A 1,219-nucleotide genomic window follows, 5' to 3' on the forward strand; every position below is an offset into this window, starting at 1 on the left:
CCGTCGTTACTTATGACTTCTTGCCAGCCTGATGGCAATTTGTCAATATTTTTTAAAAATGCCTTGTAATTAGAGCCGAAGAATTCAAGTAATGCTTGACCGGCAGACCTAACATACAATCAATAAGTAAATATTTGTATTTAATAAGTTTTCTACTGAAACGTTATGTTATAATTGTTTTTTAGCCTGGTTGCGTTAATACGACCGAGATGGATATAAAGAAAGCCTGTCGCACTTATAAACCAACGTCGAAGTCTAGCAAACATCATCAATTAGGCATAGCTAGTACAGACGTTCCTTCGCAATCGGAGTCATCGGTATCAGCGATAGAAACATTGAACAAAGAAATTGACATGTTGAAAGCTAGATTAGATCGAACGAGCACGAAGGTTTCGAAAGTTTCCGAGGCGTAAGTGAAGATTTATACAAAAATCATGTACTTCACTTTACCCCTAAGTAATTTCATTTTCAATTCCAGTCTGATCGCATATTCCGAACAGTATATGGAGTACGATCCATTTGTCGTACAGCCGGAATTGACGAACCCGTGGATTTCGGATAATCCAGAGATGTGGGAGCAAGAAAAATTGGCGTACGTAAATTTCGAAATTAAATATCGATCTTAAAAATATACTAAACTCATATAAGTAGTCAAAATTAAGTGTTCATTATAATCCTGGACATGATGTAAAAACATAAGGTGTGTTCTTCCGCCGTGTTCAAATGTGTCGCTGTTTGCGCCTTCCACTCATCGGCCATATTGGAAGTACGATGACCTATTGTTTATTTCAAACACGCATACATATTACACTCCGAGTACCTAATTTTTGGCATGTTTACGATTTTAAAATTCGCTCTGTTTTAATATGAAGCGTGATTGTTTAGAAATCCAAAATGGCCAACGAGTAGAAGTGTCCGTGTACAGATGGATGTTCAAATGGATGCGCAAGAACACACCTTATGTTTTTACACCATGATCCTGGATAAAATAGTTGCGATCTTCACATTTTTCCATACGATTTCTATTAATCTTTCGTACACATAATTTAGTTAACTAATCCACCTACTAAAAAAACTCAGGTCGTTTGATTCGATAGCGAGTATTCAGTTTTGCTCTTAACACTAGAAAACTGAAATTTAGTATATACCTAATTGCCCAAAGCAGTCAAAATGACTGCATTGTGAAAGAATATTGTGTAAAGAAATTTGTCTAAAATTA

At 35.8% G+C, this 1,219-nt stretch overlaps 1 protein-coding gene across 1 annotated transcript in view; it reads left to right on the forward strand.

Annotated features, from left to right (window-relative positions):
- Positions 1-1,219, forward strand: part of RSG7 (regulator of G-protein signaling 7) — a 16,174-nt gene that overhangs the window by 8,484 nt on the left and 6,471 nt on the right. The window contains exons 5-6 of the mRNA XM_018022596.2: positions 186-409; positions 479-592. Of these exons, the coding sequence (XP_017878085.1) occupies positions 186-409; positions 479-592 (338 nt within the window). The remainder of the gene's footprint in view (positions 1-185; positions 410-478; positions 593-1,219) is intronic.

The sequence above is a fragment of the Ceratina calcarata genome, unplaced genomic scaffold (assembly GCF_001652005.2).
Source record: "Ceratina calcarata isolate Rehan_Ccalc_2016 unplaced genomic scaffold, ASM165200v1 scaffold290.2, whole genome shotgun sequence".
Taxonomy (NCBI): domain Eukaryota; kingdom Metazoa; phylum Arthropoda; class Insecta; order Hymenoptera; family Apidae; genus Ceratina; species Ceratina calcarata.